General features: G+C 45.5%; 1 protein-coding gene across 6 annotated transcripts in view; it reads right to left on the bottom strand.

Moving 5' to 3' along the window:
• Nucleotides 1-17,133, bottom strand: part of COL15A1 (collagen type XV alpha 1 chain) — a 308,100-nt gene that overhangs the window by 106,088 nt on the left and 184,879 nt on the right. For all 6 annotated transcript variants that reach the window (XM_019485357.2, XM_014602928.3, XM_019485342.2 and 3 more), the window contains 2 exons: nt 15,307-15,441; nt 9,776-9,838 (listed from right to left, as the gene is read on the bottom strand). In XM_019485357.2, coding sequence (XP_019340902.1) covers nt 9,776-9,838; nt 15,307-15,441 — 198 coding nt within the window. The remainder of the gene's footprint in view (nt 1-9,775; nt 9,839-15,306; nt 15,442-17,133) is intronic.

Raw genomic sequence — 17,133 nt, 5'->3', positions numbered from 1 at the left:
AGCAGGATATAATTCAAAGCACGCTGTAAGTATGGCCAAACCCAACAAGATTTTTAGAGAAGTTCTTATGGCTGCACTGTCTCAGTTTTGCACATATCTGATCTCTGATAAATCTCTCCTTGTAAGAGACAGAGTGGCCTTAATTAAAAAGAAAATGAGAGAGGGAGTTACCAGATTTTTCCTGAAGTCATGTATTCTGATACATGCACATAGACTACTAACGCCAGCCTGCCAAGGTACTCTGCAGTGGATTAATAGGTTTCTGTTCTTTCCTATTCAGCTTTCGTGGAAGAGACAGAATCTTGTCTCTATCTCAGCGTCTCTCCTCCCATCCTGTTGTCTTCAAATTCCGTTTACAGAATAGGAAGAAACCCACAGTATGAAAAGAGTTCATTTTAAAAATCACACTGGGCCTAACTGACTTAATTGTAATAGCTAACATATCCGATCATATCCTGCAGTCCTTACTCAAGCAGTCAAAGGAAATTCTGCCTTCATAAGGGGTGAACAGAAAGAGTAAGTGGCAATAGCAAAAGAACAACAGCAAAAATGAATTATTTATGTTAAAATAACCACAGACAGCATGTAAAACTTCCATCCCACAGATGGGCTCTTCAGTACTGTTCCCAGTTACCTACCATATTTACTTGAATACAAGACAAGGTTTTTTATCCCAAGCAGCACAAGGGGAAAATTGCCTCATCTTATATTTGCATAAAAGGAAGCCTCATTAGATATATTGTCTATCACTAAGCTGCTGTCAAAAGCAGCATGTGCTCAGTAATGGAAACCAACCATGAAGTTGATTAAATGCAGTCAACACTAAGCTTTAGTATAAAACAAATGGCCCATACCAGGCAAACAAACTGATGGAAGCTTTTTTATTTTTTAGCAGCTTCTACGTGCAAGCTCCAGGCCTGGAAGCCTTGGAGTTCAGGTGCCCCCTAGTCTTGCTTGCTCCTAGCCAAAAGGCTGAGAAGCAGCTAGGAGAAAAGCATGAGAGCAGTCCCCGATTGCGACAACATTTATTTTTATATATGTATTTCATTCCAAGGGCCAAATCAGCCAAATCAGTTCCAAAATTCAGTTGGACCCAATAGTTAAGTTCCAAATTCAACTGAGCAGAGATCAATTTTTCAAGTCTGTGTGGCTCTACTGGACAAATATCCTCCCTCTCAGACTCATCAGTCTTGGGCTATGGATACTCTTTAAATCTGTGACAGGCATCCTATGTGCAAGTCCCATATCTGGAAGCCCTTGGTTTCAGATACCCACTAGTCTTACTTATTCCTAGCAAAGAGGCAAAGGAGCAAGCCAGGGGGAAAACATAACTGCAGTCCCCCATTACCATCTCCAGATTGTACCTGCAAAAAATTGGCTAACACATGCTGCTTTCCCTTCCCCCTCTGTTGCTGCTTTACAAACTGCACTCACATAGGGTTGTGTAAACACACAACCTGTCTGGCACTCCCCATCTAGGGACCCTATCTAAATCACAGCAGAAGCTTGCAGCGCAGTGGCACCTTTAATGTTGCACTTTTCACCATGTGCCCCGACCCAGCCACTGAGTGGCTGACAGATAATGACATGGTTTTTGCCTCTTGGTCACACAGTGCTGGGCAGGGTGCATGGCAAAAAGAGCAAAATTAAAGGTGCTGCTCCGCTGCAAACTGCTGCAATTTAGGTAGGTCTCACTCCCATCTCTCTTGCTTTATACAGTTCTGTTCTGGCTAGACTTTATTTTTTTGCTTTCCAAAAAGAACACATGTATTTCCCTTTGTCCTTTCACTAACTGCCACCACGACACGTAAAACACAATTCTAGTGTCCAGAATGATCAGCAGTAGCACTGCCTTAACTGCTGCCACTTTTCTAGCAAAGGACAGTCACCCACACCCATAATACTTGTCATACCCTCGCTGTCACCTTTTCCCACGCTTTATGTCCTTTCCCTTATGCCTCAACTGGGAACCCTAAAATTTTGATCTCTCCCTCCACTACTTGTAGTCCAAAACTTTTGGTCTTCTAGTCCCAAAGGCACCTTCCAGTAGTCCTTTGTCAGGTCTAATGTTGATATATAGCAGGCCTATCCTATTCTTTCTACCATCTTATTAATCATGGGCATGGGGTAAGCAGTAAATTTCACCAGTGCATTCACTTTTCTAAAATCTATACAAAGGTGAATATCCCCATCTGGTTTTGGTATGATTATTATTGGGCTTTGCCTTTCACTATGGGATTCTTGGATTATGCCCCTTCTCAACATGGTTTCCATTTCAGTTTTTCCTTGCCTTGGAGCTGCCCAGGATTCTTCTCCAGGACTCCTGAACTACCTAGCCTGTGGGCATCCTAATGCTATGCATGGCACCTTTGGCTTCCCCTGAGGCTTCCTGAAACACATCTGGACATTTTTTCACTGATTTAACTGCTTGTACCCATTGCTTTTCAGTCAGCTGAGATCCTAATTCAACTTCTTTCATCCACTTCTCCCAGTCTTGCATGAAGGGTCCCTGCTTGGGCTCATCTGGATAGGGGGCAATCCATAATGCCTATCTCTTGCCAAGGCTTCAACAAATTTATATGCTAGATAGACTGCCTCATTTTTCACTTGTTGGGCTGATAAACTTCATAATCCACTGGGCTCACTTTGTGTGTTACCTCATAGGGCCCTTGCCATCTTGCCAAAAATATTAATTGTCCAAAAGCAATAGGAGGACCCAGTGTCCAACCTCAAATTTACTTTCATGGATTTTCTTGTTATACTGGGCTTCTTGGTGGGCTTGTGCTTCCCCCACACTGCCTTTATGGATAAGCCCACACCTTATTCAGTTTTCCCCTTAGTTGAAGAATGTCTTTCACTGAGTTCTTAGTCTGGTGTAGTTATTTTTCCCAACCTTCCTTCATCAACTGTAAGATGCTACAGGGGTGATGACCATTTAAAAGTGTGAAAGGTGAAAACCCCAGCAAAGCTTGTGGGGCTTCTCTAATGGCAAACAATAAGGATTACATCATATGTTCCCACTGTTGGGGTTCTTCAGCTACAAACCTTTTCAACATACTCTTCAGGGTCCTCTTGAAGCACATGTCTACTCCATCAGTTTGAGAATGGCATCCATGGATGCTTCTCAAGCAAATCCCAGGACATCATTCTCCCCTTGTACTCAGCCTTGATGAGGCCACAGCTGGAGTACTGTGTCCAGTTTTGGGCTCCACAATTCAAAAAGGATGTGGAGAAGCTTGAGAGAGTCCAGAGAAGTGCCATGCGCATGATCAGAGGTCAGGAAAACAGACCTTACGATGACAGGCTGAGAGCTATGGGGCTCTTTAGCCTGGAAAAGGGCAGGCTCTGGGGTGATCTGATGGCCACCTATAAGTTTATCAGGGGTGACCACCAGTATCTGGGGGAACGTTTGTTCACCAGAGCGCCCCAAGGGATGATGAGGTCGAACAGTTATAAACTACTGTAAGACCGTTTCAGGCTGGTCATAAGGAAGAATTTCTTTACTGTCCGAGCCCCCAAGGTCTGGAATAGCTTGCCATCGGAGGTGGTTCAAGCACCTACATTGAACACCTTCAGGAGAAAATTGGATGCTTATCTTGCTGGGATCCTATGACCCCAGCTGACTTCCTGCCCTTTGGGCAGGGGGCTGGACTCGATGATCTTCCGAGGTCCCTTCCAGCCCTAATGTCTAATGTCTATGAAATGTATGAAATCTATGAAACTGATGGCTTCAAATGCTTCAATCCTAAGGTTCTATAGACCTCCCCAGACACTCGCAATGTAAGATTAGTCTCAGGATCAGTGAGTACTTCTTGAGGGAGCCCCACACACCACAAAATCTTAAACAATTCTTCCATCACCTTAGTGGCTGTTATAACTTTCAAAGGTACTCCCTCCGGGTAGCAGGATATGTAGTCCACCAGCACTAAGATATACCGGTACACTGTACTACTTTTTGGGAATGGCCCCACAACATCCACCCCTAACCTCTCAAATGGGGTGTCAATTAATGGAAGGGGCACCAATGGGGGCTCTGGGCAGCTGGTGGTGAGACCATCTGACACATTGGACACAAAGTACAATACTGTTCCACCAACTGGGACACAATAGAGCAGGACCTCAGGCAACTAAAAGCGGATATTATCTGTCTTCAGGAACATGATCTGCCCAGTTCTAAAGACTATGCTTTGTTTAAGAAACACTGGCAGCATGGACCTTCATTCTGGTCTGGAGCCAATGGTGATCTGGCAGCAGGGACTGTGGTCCCTCTGAGGGGAGACAGAGTGCGCCCCCTGCAGCACAGAGAAATTATTGCAGGCAGGTAATTGTAAATCCACTTGGAAACAGAGAGGAAGATTTAACCTCCTAAATGTGTGTATACCAGCTAACAGAACAGCAAAGTACACCTTTCTTAAAAACTTGACAGTTGTGGTACCCAGCACCTGGCTAGTGGTGATCACAGGAGATTTCAACTGCATCATCAACGAGGGAGACAGAACAATTGGAAGACAAAAAAGGCTAGACAGATCCTCCAGGCTGCTGAAGCAGTTTATCTGTGAACACAGTCTGTTAGATGCAAGCAAAGAAGCCCAAGGACCCAGGGGAAATTTCACATGGATAGACCCTTTGGGTCAATCAAAATCACGCATAGATTTCATCCTCCTCCCCAAGGCGTGGAAAGTACCTAAACCTGAATCTGCACCTGTCTGCTTCTTGGACCACTGCCTCCTGACAGTGAAAGCAAGGAGGCAGCCCAAGAAAGGCAGAGGAATGTGAACTCTGAACCTGAGCCTTCTGGACAATGAAAAGATGCAGCAGGAGTTCAGGCAGCACTATGCAGGGTGGAAAACCCTCAGACCCAGGTACCAGAACTACATGGAGTGTAGTGGTGGGCCAGCATGAAAGAAAGAACAAGAGACTTCTTCCAGCAGGCTGGAAGGAAGTGAGCCTGATTCCAGAGAAAACAATGCAAACAGCTAAACTGCAAGTTGCAGAGCCTGCACAAACAGGCAGCTGGGGGTTAGGAAGTAAGGGAGGCCATGCGGGAGGTAAAGAGCCAGATTGAAACCTGGTACAGAAAACAGGCCAGGAAGGGCCCCCTGGGTGAAGGAGGGAGAGGAGTGGTCTGCTTATTTTAGCAGGTTAAAGAAGGCAAGAAGGAAGCCATGACCAGTCTGGTAGACTGAGTGAGTGTGGAGCACTGGTCAAACAAGGGGATACTGGAGACAGCAGTGGCTGTCTACTGGGAGCTGTACACTGTGCGCCCAGAAGACTTGAGGCCAGGTAGGATGCCTGCTGGAGCTTACCCAGGTCCTTGGGGAGGAAGACAGTCAGAAGCTGGTGGAGGAATGGATTCAGGAGGAGATCAATAGAACTCTTCACCATTTCAAGAAGAGTAAGACTCCTGGGGCAGACAGCCTGCCCAAGGTCTCTATGTGACCTTCTGGGACCAGGTGGGCCTGGACCTGCTGGAGGTCTGTAAAGAGCACCTGCAGGAGGGCCATCTGGGTGTCTCATAACCCTTCTTTATTAGAAGGAGGCAAGAGATAAACTAAAAAAAAATGGAGATCCATAATGCTTCTGAGCTTCAACTATAAGATGATAACCAAAGTCTTGGCTGAGCATTTTAAGTCTGTCACAGGTGCAGTGATCCATGAGGACTAGTCATGCACAGTGCCTGTGCAGTAGATCCATGGAACCCTGCTGCAGCTACGAGATGTACTACAGTACCAACAGGGAGAGAGATGATTGAAAACAGCTGTGCTGAACCTTGACCAGGAGAAGACCTATGACTGAGTGGTCCACCAATTCCTGTTTGAGATAATGATGAAGATGGGGGTCCCCCAGCCTTCACCATATGGATTAAGAAGTTGTACAGTGATGTGAGCTGCAGGGTGTTAGCATGGGTCCCTGACAGCCCTGATCAAAGTGGAGTTTGGCGTCTAGCAGGGATGCCCACAATCCCCAATCCTGTTTATCTGTATGATGGAACCACCAGCCCACTAGCTCAGGTGGGACTCTGGGATCAGCAGAGTAGACATCTTTGGGAGTAACCAGGAAAAAATGGATGATCTCAACATCATATGCAGGGACAAACGGTCAGTTGAAAGAGTTACAACACACTCAGGTATATAGAACAGTGGTGGGGACCGAGCTCAGCAGGAGCAAAAGCACTTGCCTGGGAGGATGGGCAAATTCAGAGACCTGTTGGCACTGGGGGTCTCCGTCCCCCACAAGGGGGAAAAATCCTTGGGGTGGAGATCAACCGAGAACTGACCAGGCAGAGAGCATGAGAAAAGACTGAGGCCAAGGTCAAACAGAGCCTGCGACTATCGAAACTGTGTTACTTGTCAATGCAGGGCACCTGCTGTGACACTGGAGGGTGTATACGCTGCCCAACACAAGCCCGTGGACTATGGAGCCACCATGGTTCTACGAGGTCCTGAAATGCTTCCAGAATAAATACGATCTGCAAAACAAAACACCAGCAACCTGACAAACCACTGTAAGATGCTGGAGATGGTAAGAGCACGAGACATTTTGTTGACCACAGACCTATTACCCAGCAACAACCACCAGGCTGTGTGGGAGTGAATCTTCCAGAAGGACCTGTAGAAGGAGCACAGAGATTTGAACTGGCAGGTAGCTCCACCCCAGGCACTCCCCGCCTGGACGTGGAAAAACAGAGGGGCAGAGAGGCCTACCAAACTGTCTCAGGCAAACCTGCCAGTGGAAAGTGGAAATATTCTATCACCTCCTCCGGTACTGCCCTTTAACCAAGAAGGTGTGGAGGAAAATAATTGTACTCCTCTTGATGATAAGAGGGGTCAAGACCCTAACCAGAGAGGCAGTGCTGTTTGGTCACTTGACCAAGCAGCAGGGAACTCAGACAGCTCATTTCAACCAATTCATCTCCTGCTTCAGGAACGCCCTGTGGAAGATCAGAGACCAGAGCACAAAGGCTGCTTGCAGATGTAAGAAGAAAAAAGCGCTTTACTGGAAGAAGCTGCACATTATTTTGACCCGGCTCTGCAGTGTCTGCATAGATTGGGTGCTTTAGTGGGGCTTTTGGTGCTTTTATCTAATAGTTGATTCAATGAAAATTTGATATACAGTAAAAGCTGTGTTAACCGGTATTCTACTATCTGGAATACTCTATTAACTGGAATTTCCGGCCAGTTGACTGGACGCCAGTGGGGGAAGAGGGGGGAAGCTCGCATGCAGCAGCTGCTGCTGCCACCCACCACCCTGCACTACTGTTGCTCTGCCACCCCCCTGCCACCTCCTCCCCTCCCCCCCCCCCCCCCGATACCCAGCACTCCCCTTACCACACACATGCTGGTTAACACAGCTTTTACTGTATATAGAACCAAATTATTGGGGGGTTGTCTTATAGTCAGGGTAGTCTTATATTCAAGTAAAATGGTGTTACAGTCTTCCTTTTGCCAAGGAGGGTAACAGGTATAGCCGGATACTATAGTACATATTAAACCAAGGTTTATCATACATTTTGGAAAAAAAATATTAGCAATAGTAAAATCCATGTTTAAATCTGAGAATTCACTACAATGTTGACCTCAGTGGGACTGGCTGGGCTGCTGTGCACTGTTTATTCTGTGAGCAGCTGCAAGTGTGTAGAGCTTCATCTATAATTCAGTTGTTATCTAATATATGCTATGAGGAAAATGGGATGAGAAATCTATACTTTTATCTATCATTCTGAGGAATATGCTTTTATAAAGATTGCATCTTCTTTCAATTAATGCCTGCTTCCTCAACCCTTCCCCTTCCCCCTCCAGTTGTATTTCTAAAATCTGATTCATTTCATTCTAATTTACTTTACCCAGAAAGTTTGATTCTTGTCAGGGCCTTTACATAGGGCCTGATCCTTCATTCTTGGAGTATGTGGGAACTTTTCATTGAATATGCTTTAAGCACCTGGAAAGCAGATCTAAATGAAATCTCAGGAAAAACTTTCCAACTGTAGGAACAGCGGGACAAAAGTACAAGGTGCTAAGGAAAACTGTTGAATCTCATTCAAGAAGTGGCTAGATGGGCATCAAGATGATAGTCTGGAAGGATGTAGGAATAAAGAATCCTACATCTGTGCAGGGGTTGGCTAGATGATCCCTTGGGTCCCTTTCACCCCTGTGTTTATAATGGACACAGAATCAAGCCCCTAGTTCTAGAGCAAGAGACTTATTTTAAGTCTCTGTGGCCCATATTGAAACTCTGTAGGGGAGCCAATAATTCCTCATGTGTGTTCCAACATGGCAAAATCCAAGCATTCAGAATCATAAGTCAGGCTACCCAAAATCATGAGATGAAATTAAAAATTATTAGATTTTTTAAAAGTATTGGGTGATTCAGGGATTCTCCTTCTTTGGCATTGGGCTGCCCATAAACTCCCTGATGCCAAGGGCGTAATACACGGCTCTGAACCTCCCCTTATACCATGTCCCATGCCTTGCAGATGGCATCACTATGTGGCCCTGGCCCCACAATGGGCCTCACTCTATGCCCGCCTGACATTCGGTCCCCATCTGCAGAAGCCCTCCTCCTCAGGCAGCCTGCTCTCTGTCCTCATTCTGGGCTGCAAAATTCCCTAAACCCTTGTCCCTCTTGGCAGTGGCCCCCTCTGGCACCTTTGGCTACACAGGCCCTGGCTTCACCTCTAGGCCAGCCGGAAGTCCAGGCCCCTGGCTCTGGCCATCCCTCAGGGTGGGTGGTCTGGTCTTTGAATGTTTTGGTCCTGGCCCCAGTACTGACCAGTCAAGGGTTTCTCCGGTTAGGTCATTGAGCCGCTTGCCTTCTCTCTCACATACGGGCCCGCCTTCTTGGGCCCCTCCAAACCCAGCTCACTTAATCACTAAAACTGGCTTATGTGCAGGCCCACCCATGCAAACCCTACTCTATGCAGCCCATGCGGAGTCCTTCAGGTCCACGCATGTGAACCCTACTTTACGCAGCCTTCTCACATGCTATCATTGGGCCCATTACTCTGCCCCCTCACTGGGGTACTCAGCCTTGTTCCCTTTGGGTCTCACGCCTGATGATAAGCCTGGACCCCTCACCTGTCCCCACCAGGTTGTGAAGGCTGAGGCTATACAGCGCCCATACTCACCTTTCACTAGGGAGGCACTGGTGTGGCATTTCCTAGGGACCACCCTGCCACAGGCAAACCCACCACACCATCCTACCCTAGCAGGGTGTAGTTTTAGGTCATTCCCCAGGACCAGGAACCTCCTCCATCCCCATAGTTCCTACCCTTGACCTCCAGGTGTTCTGGGAGCAGCAGCTCTGGCTGGTGATGTTCTCTCTCTGGCTCCCTGCAGCAACTGCCCACTCAGCTCTGAGGGCCTTTGTTTATATTGAAGCTGTGCAGCCCCATTCACCAATCCAGGAGCCCTACCGCAGTCATGTGAACGCCTTGTTAGGCTGCATTGCTGCCGGCTGCTCCACAGTCTGCTCCAACTTCTTAAAGTGGCAGGCACCAAAGGTGCCCTGCCACAGTGAAGTACAGCAAGTAGCTCACCAATGGATTTTGTATGTAATGTGTTGAAAACAAAATTGGGCTGTACACATCAGTGCAGAATACAGTTATTCAAAATGCCCTTTGAGATATATTAAGAAGTTATGAGAGCTGGATTCAGTAAAAAGCCACATATTAAAGCCAGACAACAGTACACTACAGATAAAACCATTCAAGGCTTTTTAGAGCTTGAAAGTGGAAAAGGATTTCATGCTGATTTAGGCCCTTAGGCTTTTAGCTTACCTTTTCTCCTTTCACTCCTGGAGGACCTACCATTCCATGAAGCCCAGGATGACCTGTGGTACCCTACAAATTATAGGAGACAAAAGTTTTGTCACCTCACACTCTCTCTCCCACATATAAACAAGGCAAACCCCCAAACAGTTTTATGTGCATAAATGACAGAATTATAAAAACAAACAAAACCCAGCAAACTTAAATATGACTCAGTGGGGACATCTACATGTGCACTTTACTGCAGAGGTGACTAATTAGTTCTGCAGTAAAATGTCACTTTCTCCAAGTGCAGCACTATTAGGCTACAGTAAACTAATTAACTCCACTGCAGGATAATACTGCTTGACACAAGTACAGGGCGGGGTTATTTAGTGCACTGCACCACATGTGTAGACGGGGACTGGGGCTGGTTGGGACATGAGGGTGCTACAGTGAAGGGCTGAGCAGGCTGAGCTGGGGTGGAGCAGTTCCGGGCTGGCAGGCTGAACCCCTGGGTCCCCTGCCAGCCAGGGCTATGCCATCCCTGCTCAATGTGCTGAGGTAAAATGACTCAGCTATCCCCATGATCAGGATTATGGATAGATACATTGTTTTACCCACATTAACAACTGTTTAAACCTTGCCAGTCCAAATCTCTGGTGCCTCCCTGCCGTGGGGAAAGGATGTGAAACTCATAAGGCATGGAGGATTGCACACTGATGCCTACGATATCAGCGGTTTTCATTCTTTCAGGCAACAACCTTCCCAGGAGTGCTGAGACAGTAGAGATTATGGAAACTGGGAGTGGATTTGACCTCTGAGGTCAAGGAAAAACCTTTCTGGTCAATGTCCCCCCTCTATATGTCACTTGTGGAGGTTTATGAACCTGCTACAGCCATGTCTGGGGTGCAGAAATACAAGTGGTATCCTGTATAGGAGACTTAGATTATGGTGGAATTCAAAGAGGGGAGGACAGTTTCCAAATATACCATGCAGCACTGGACACTTAATCAGCAGCAAATGATTGAGGCTGGGCCTTTAAAAAGCAAAAAGGTAACTATGTAATTAAAAACCAGGTGCGTTGACTTAAAACTGAACAGGCATCTTCAATACTGGCATAGATCCTAAGTCCCAAATGTTTACCTTTGCAACCTATCATGCTTCAAACATATATTTAATGTAATGTAGAACAATTCTATTCTCTGAACAGGTTTAGGCAACATCGTGCACATGCTTGGTCTACCTAAGCATGTTCACTGTTGCTGCCTCTGGTGCAGCTAAGCCAGTGACACACAAAAAGTATAGGAAGTGTCAGTGTAAATTAAGTCAGTAGATGGCCTTGATTTTCAAGGTCAGATGTACAGTTGTACATCTAATGCATAGCTCCCTTTGTGAAAATCAGGATTTTCCTTCCCTTAATAAAAGCTGTAGGCATGACATCTATGATGCAAACTCTTCTCAGAGTCTAAGAATGAGCTAGGGGAGGCTAGATACAAATGATAATTTTATCTGGAGTTTTAGTTTGGCCATAATTGACCTAATATAGCCTCATTTTTTACATCCACCTCACCTTGATTTCTTTTCTATTTTTACTTTTTAGACTTGCTATATTCAATACAGTATAAAACAGGGGCAGGCAATTATTTTGGCTGGACGAGTTTTGGTGTGCTGTTGAGGGCCGCACACAAAATCTTTCAGAAGATATCATTTTAACAAATTATAGAGAAAAACAAATCATATACTAAAAATCAAACCTCTATTATAACATATTTCAATTGTATTTAAAAAGAATTTCTATCCTGATTCATGTTTTTTTGAGTACTGCATATAGAGGTGATTGCATAATAGCTCAAAAATAAAGCCTTATTCTTGTACATTGTGTGTGAGGGGTGTGTGTGGGGGAGTGTCAGCACTGGTGTGTGTGGGGTGAGGGGGCTGTGTGTGGGTGTGTGCATGTATGTGGAGGGGGGCGGGGGGAGGCTGTTCATGTGCTAAGTCTCAGGAGCTGGCTAGGGGTGGGGAGAGGGAGGGGAGGGTGGAAGGGGGCACATGCAGCAAAGCTCACCCAGGCAGTACAGGCATAGGTGCAGTCCTCCCCTCCCCCATCCATCTCACAGATGCCCCCACAGCACTCTGCATGGGGCTGAGCCCCGCCTGCTCCTGCCAAGGGCAGTACGCACCATGCTTCTGCACACCCTGGCCCTGGACTAGCATGTACAGCTTGCTGGTGGGACTGCTCCTAGTGTGATTGCAACTACCTGGGTACTGGTCAGCTCCCCCTGCCTCCAACAGCTCCTCCTCCTCCTGCCAATTGATTGTATCTGGTCCACAGTATTCGGCATGGGGTTGAGTCCTGCTTGCCCCTGTCTGGGGCAGCCCATGCCCTGCTTTCGGTCTGGGCAGTAAGAAGTGCAAGGAAGCTCTGGGGGCATGTGCTGAGCAGCAGCTGCCCAGCCAGGTGGGGGAGAAATTGCAGCTGTGTGGCTCCTGTCCCAGTGTGCAGAGCATCAACAGCATCTGCTGCCCAGCATGCGTCCCCAAGGCTCCCCCACACTGCCTGCTGCCCAAAGCGGGAGCAGGGTGTGGGCTGCCCCGGGCAGGAGAAAGCGTGGCTTAGCCCCATGTGGAGCACTGTGGGCCCGAGACAATCAATTGGCAGGTCCTCTACAACTCCAATTAGTTGGAAGGTTGGATCCAGCCCGCAGGCCATTTTTTGTTGACCCCCCCTATAAAATTTTATTATTAAAAACTAGATTGATTTTCATTATGTTTTAAATCTATTTTGCACTGTGGTGTGTCCTAAACACATTGGTTTGTTGATGGGGGGGAAACTTGAATTTGCAATAAAATTGGTTTAATTATTGGTTATAATGAACATTACCCACAGACCCGAAAATGATCCAAATGTTTATTGCCAGTGATGTGGGTGGATTTTATAGCTTTTGAATGGTCTTCCAGTGCTTACCACTCTACACTGAGAACCTTGTAAATAACATAGTATTTCTAAACCATATTAAAAGAAATGTAATCATTAAAATGTCACTGTATGATGCACTGAGATAATTTAACTTCATGTAGACTTTAAAAAAAGTAATCTGATCAGTAAAAATACCATCTAAAGCAGTTGCTAAAAGCAGTATTTCCATTTATAAAAGACGGTTTTTATCCAAGCATTTCCAAGACCCATAAAAAGCACTGTTAAATCATTCAAGTCCTTGATTCAGCATGGTACTTAGGCATGAACAGAATTTTAAGCACATGGGTAGCTCCACTGAATTCGAGAGGACACATGCTTAAGAGCTCAGATGCTTAAGTTACATAGGTGCTTCAGTGTCTTGCTGAATCGGAGCTTTAGTTCTGAAACTGCTGCTGAAAAAGCCATTTACTCAGGGATACAAAGTGCAGAGGACGTGATCTAATTTTTCTCTTTGGGTCTTAGTGGAATTTAGAAGGAACAACACTGAAACTAAAAACATTACATTGATGTAAAACATGGTTTGGAAGGAGAGAACTGGGGCAGTGGTTTTTACAATATACTTAACAGTAACTTAGAGTTAGGATTTTTATTATTTATTATATGACCCAACAAAAAGCTATTTTGGGGGCTAAATCCTGCTTCATGCTATCTGCCTAAAAAGCATGCATACAGCTGTGCTACTGCAATTTTTGGTATTTCTGCATCATTTGGGATTCTAGAGAAAAACAGAATTGCCCTTCTTTCCTGCTAGAAGTAAAATGGAGGAGGAAGAGGTAGACCCTCCCATGTTTTGGGTCTAGTCATTAAAAGATTAGGTTCTAGGTCCTCTCTCATATCCAATGAGGGCATGCACCTCCTTCTTTCCTGACCCCAGATATGGTGATCAGTTTGACCCTGAGAAGAGGGGCAAAACCTTATAGCCAGAAACCTCTGGCTTTAAGTCCCACCAACAGCATTGGTACACTTCAGTCAAAATCCCCAGCCCTGACTGCAGACAAAACTCAATGCTTCTGAGGAGGGCTTAAACTGCACCCTTTCCCCCTTCCCACCCACCAACACATGTAGCAGCAAGAGGAGGTGGTGCAGAATTCCCTCCCATTTATCATTGACTTCAACAGGTGTTGCACCACGTTGTGGATCCAGAGGACCTAATCTTGCATGCCCCTCCTCATTGTGAATAGCCTTTACAATTCAAGTCAGTAATGACTAACAATCAGGCAACTCACAAGAGAAAAGGTTTGCAGGACTGAGACTATGAACCATGACTGTGCAAAGTCTTACACACACACTTTTCATATTGTGTGTAGTCCCGCTAAAGTCAGTGGGACTGCTCCAAATATGTAAATTATTTATAGGGGGTGCTGGTTGTAGCTGTGTTGGTCTAAGGACATAGGCAGACAAGGTTCTTTGGGTAAATGTAATATCTTTTATTAAACCAACTAAATAGTTGGAAGAATTGTTCTTTGCAAGCATTAAGGTACAAACACCCTTCTACAAAGGTTGTTTGTACCTGAAAGCTTGCAAAGACCAATTTTTCCAACTATTTAGTTGATCTAATAAAAGATACCACATTTACCTAAAGAATCTGTCTGTAAATTATTTTAAGCACTTAAGTCATTGCATGACAGTCAGCTTTTTTTCTTCCAGCTGCTTTCCTGATGCTAAAAATCTATGTTTAACAGAAAGAGGAAAAACATTGTAAAGCACCTTGTAAGCAAAGCTTGTACTAACGGTAGGTGAATTCAGCAAACAATGCACTGATAGATAGCAACAGATTGTTTTGTGGGATTTATCAATGGACTTCCTCAAGCTTGCAGCAATGTGAGTCAGTACAATCTGGCCTGTTCTGAATGCTGTATTAGAAACTATTGTTCAGCATATCACAGTTAAATGAATTATAGTCAGCATTTCAATAAGGATTATACTCTTGTATTTTTATTTTAGGGACAAATCCTGATTCCTCTTAGTAGTCAAAATGGGGGCAGGAGTCTAGACTCTCTGCATCTATCATTTCTTAATGGCTGGCTCTCAGCATCTCCTTCTTTGCTGCCCTGATAATCTGGATTGCACTTTGGAGAGGTGTATCACTCTGTTGGGAAATAGATCTATATTGTTTGGTGTGTGGCAGCCTAATATATGTTCCCAGGAGAACAATTTGGTTCCAGCCCTCAATCTCCATGCCTAGATGAGCTACATTGAACGGAGAAAAACCCAAAAGATGAAAGTTCAACAGTGCCTTTATGTCATAACATCTCATTGAAATATGTAACTGATGTTTACAGCTTCTTTTTCCTGGAAATATCACAGTAAACTCATCTTTAATTCTTACCCATACTGGCCTAGATTCACCTCATCTCTCTGACTCCTTTGCACACAGCTCTAGTTACAGCAATGCAATACAATCAGTGCTTCATAGAAAACTGGCCTGTTGGTTCAGCATCGAATTTCAGATTTGCTCAAACCATGGGCTCTTCAACTTGTGACTATTTTAAAATGCTGGCAAGGGGCAGCTTTCTAAGAACCATATAGGTTGTAGAAGCACAGGTATAGCACCAACATGCACGGGCAAGTGTATACTTACTGGAAGGCCTGGTTCACCAGAAGCTCCATTTTTCCCATCTTCCCCAGGTGATCCAGGGGGGCCTGTATTTGAATCTGGCCCTGGTTTTCCTGGGAGACCAGGTAATCCAGGAGGGCCTGGTGGCCCAGGGAGACCCTTGATAAAACAAAAAAATTGTGAGAAAACATTGTCACAGTATGCAGTCTCAATCTCACCTACCTGTCTCATTTCTACTAGCTTAGTTCCAAGTATCTTAAAATCTGATTTTAAAGTATCCTCCTTTTTAAAAAAAATACATGATTTCTTTTTGCTAGTTTTTTCTCTCACATGCCTAATATCCTCATTAATGCTATTCCCTTTGGTCTATCCTACCTTGCCTGTCTCCACAACACTCTACAACTGAGGAAGACTGATCTGGACGAATGTACTTGGATTTAGGTATCCTTTTTCTACACTTCTCTCTTGCTTTCCTCCAAGTCATGAGTTCCCTTCCTCTTTTAAAATCTTCCTGTAAAGCTTCATGTGCTCTTTAAATTACATTAGCTCTCCCTGAAAAGCATTTGTAATACTGTGTATGAAATATACTGTAGAAAATGTGCATTTGTTATTTGATATGACTGATTCACAATGATTCAAAAGCTGGGATAATTTAAAAATCTAGATAAAAATATACAAAGCTTCAATGTGTAACTAAGTGTATCAGGGAGCCAGAGGCTTCTGTTACTTTAAGGTGGAGAATGTAACAGACAGGAGCACTGAACCTGGGCTAGCTGCAAAAGAGACAGCTAGGGAGCTAAAGGGCTGAAAATAACTACCTCATAGCAAGCTATAGAACAAGAGGCCAATAGGACAGAGCTCCAGGGAGGCAGGAGGGTAAAAAACTGCAGCTCAGCCAGGAGAACAGCAGTAGGCTGCTCATTAGGCCCAGGGAGCATACCTGTGGCCAATCAGGGGCATACCTGACCGAAAGAGGAGTTCAGAGTATACAAACCCAGATGCCTGGGGCAGAGGAACCAATGTTGTCCTGAACTCTGTAGAGTGAGATACTCCTGCTAGCCTAGATTGTCAAAGAGTGATAACTTCAGGCCTGGAGATACCCCATGCACTAGGAGAGAGCCAGAGGGAGGGGAGAAGGCTTCTGCAGCAGTATGATGACCCAGAGGGGGTTTGAGAGTTTTAAACTAGGCAGGTGGCTGGCATTTCAGTTTTAGTTTAGCCAGAGGACCAGTTTGTAGCTGTAGGGGTGGATTGGAGGCCATACAGCAGGGTACCTGGGGCACACTGGATTTTAACTCCTGCAAAACAGCAGGAGAGCAAGCAGGCAGGGGGAAGAGTGAGCCAGGCTAGAGTCGAGATGGCCGAAGCCTGGACAGGGGCAGAGCAAGCCAAGCTAGAGCCAAGAGGGGCTCTAGTGAAGATAGGGCCTAGGGCCCAGAGAGGCTTTGCTAGGAGCAGAGGGCCTGGCAGACTAGTAAATGAACAAGAGTAAGACCTGCAAGGCATGAGGCTATGGGGGAGGCTGAAGGCTGCAACTAATGCCACTAAGGTAATTCAAGTGCCTGAAGGTGTGGATAGGGCCAACAGGACTCAGTCTCAGTGAGACACCCGTGTCAGTGGGGCATGGAGCAGTAGCAAATTTTGAGTCCTTTGCCACAAGCAGGACTGGGGCCTAGCAGGTATGTAAGGCTAGGCTAAATGTCCAGTGGGCACACTAAGGGACTTTGGGGAATTTTCTCCCAAGGTAAAATAAAATGTATGTCAAAGCGTGGCAGGCAGGAGAGTAAGGAGGTTGCCCCGAGGAACTGACTAGAAAGGTAGTTGGGCCACTAGGGCTAGGGACAGACATTC

This window comes from Alligator mississippiensis, chromosome 5 (genome assembly GCF_030867095.1).
Source record: "Alligator mississippiensis isolate rAllMis1 chromosome 5, rAllMis1, whole genome shotgun sequence".
Classification (NCBI taxonomy): Eukaryota; Metazoa; Chordata; order Crocodylia; family Alligatoridae; genus Alligator; species Alligator mississippiensis.
Note: the sequence above shows the minus strand (reverse complement) of the source record. Positions and strands in the feature narration are given on the sequence as shown.